The sequence below is a fragment of the Myotis davidii genome, unplaced genomic scaffold, assembly GCF_000327345.1.
Source record: "Myotis davidii unplaced genomic scaffold, ASM32734v1 scaffold1379, whole genome shotgun sequence".
In the NCBI taxonomy this organism is placed as follows: domain Eukaryota; kingdom Metazoa; phylum Chordata; class Mammalia; order Chiroptera; family Vespertilionidae; genus Myotis; species Myotis davidii.
Window position 1 is genome coordinate 164,516 of NW_006290766.1, and position 943 is coordinate 165,458.

General features: G+C 55.0%; 1 protein-coding gene across 1 annotated transcript in view; it reads right to left on the reverse strand.

The window, feature by feature from the left end:
* LOC107181373 (zinc finger protein 709-like) overlaps positions 1 to 227 on the reverse strand; it is a 28,415-nt gene extending 28,188 nt beyond the window's left edge. The window contains exon 1 of the mRNA XM_015563977.1: positions 128 to 227. Coding sequence (XP_015419463.1) covers positions 128 to 130 — 3 coding nt within the window. The 5' untranslated portion in view covers positions 131 to 227. The remainder of the gene's footprint in view (positions 1 to 127) is intronic.
* Between the last annotated feature and the right edge of the window lie 716 nt (positions 228 to 943).

Here is a 943-nt window from a genome sequence, read left to right on the forward strand (position 1 = left end):
CTCAGCAGAGCCCCGGGGAACGCGGGTCTGCAGGTCTGACCGTGGGAAGGCTGGTCCAGCACAGGCCGCTCCGTACGGCCCCAGCGGCCTCTCGTGCCCATCTCTGACGCTGGCCCTGCACACTCACCATTTCTGGGTTTCCTGGGTCTCCCCGAGTCCCTCCTAGCGTCCCCTGTCTTTGTAGATCACAGTGGCACAGAGGCTGCCACGGCCACTGGGGACCCTTAAGGGAGGGGACACGCTGTCACCAGCCAGTGCTGACATCCCGCCTATGAGGTGTGTGGCCCCACCCACCTGGCCCAGCGGTGCCCCTGATTGGACAGAAATTCATGCACAACTCTGCCTAATTGACAGCTGGCAGGGAGGACCCAGTAGTCAGGGAAACCCTCACTACTTCCACGTTAAACAACACACTCCTACATGGCTGGGGCATGAATACGGGCTTATGGAGTAAATCTGACCAGCTCAGGAACGGAAAGCACCTCCCAGGACCATCCCATCATGGAGGGCAGTCACTCCCCATGTTTTTAAAAATATATTTCTTTAATGATTTCAGAGAGGAAGAGAGGAGAGAGAGATAGAAACAGCAATGATGAGAGAGTCATTGATCGGCTCCCTCCTGCACACCCCTCACTGGGGATCAAGCCGCAACCCGGGCATGTGCCCTTGGCCGGAATCGAACCTGGGACCCTTCAGTCCGCAGGCTGACGCTCTATCCACTGAGCCAAGCCAGCTAGGGCAGGCCTATAACTTTTTAAAAAATTTTTACAATATTTATTTTTCCATCACCATTCATCCCCCTTACACCCTATTCCATCTCCACCACCACTGTCCCCAGCCCCCAGCCCCTGCAGTCATCAGACTGTTAGGCCTATAACTTCTTTAGTTAAAGTTTTATTTTTGCCTTTGGCCCTGCCCTTATCAGCCGTGGGCAAACTACGGC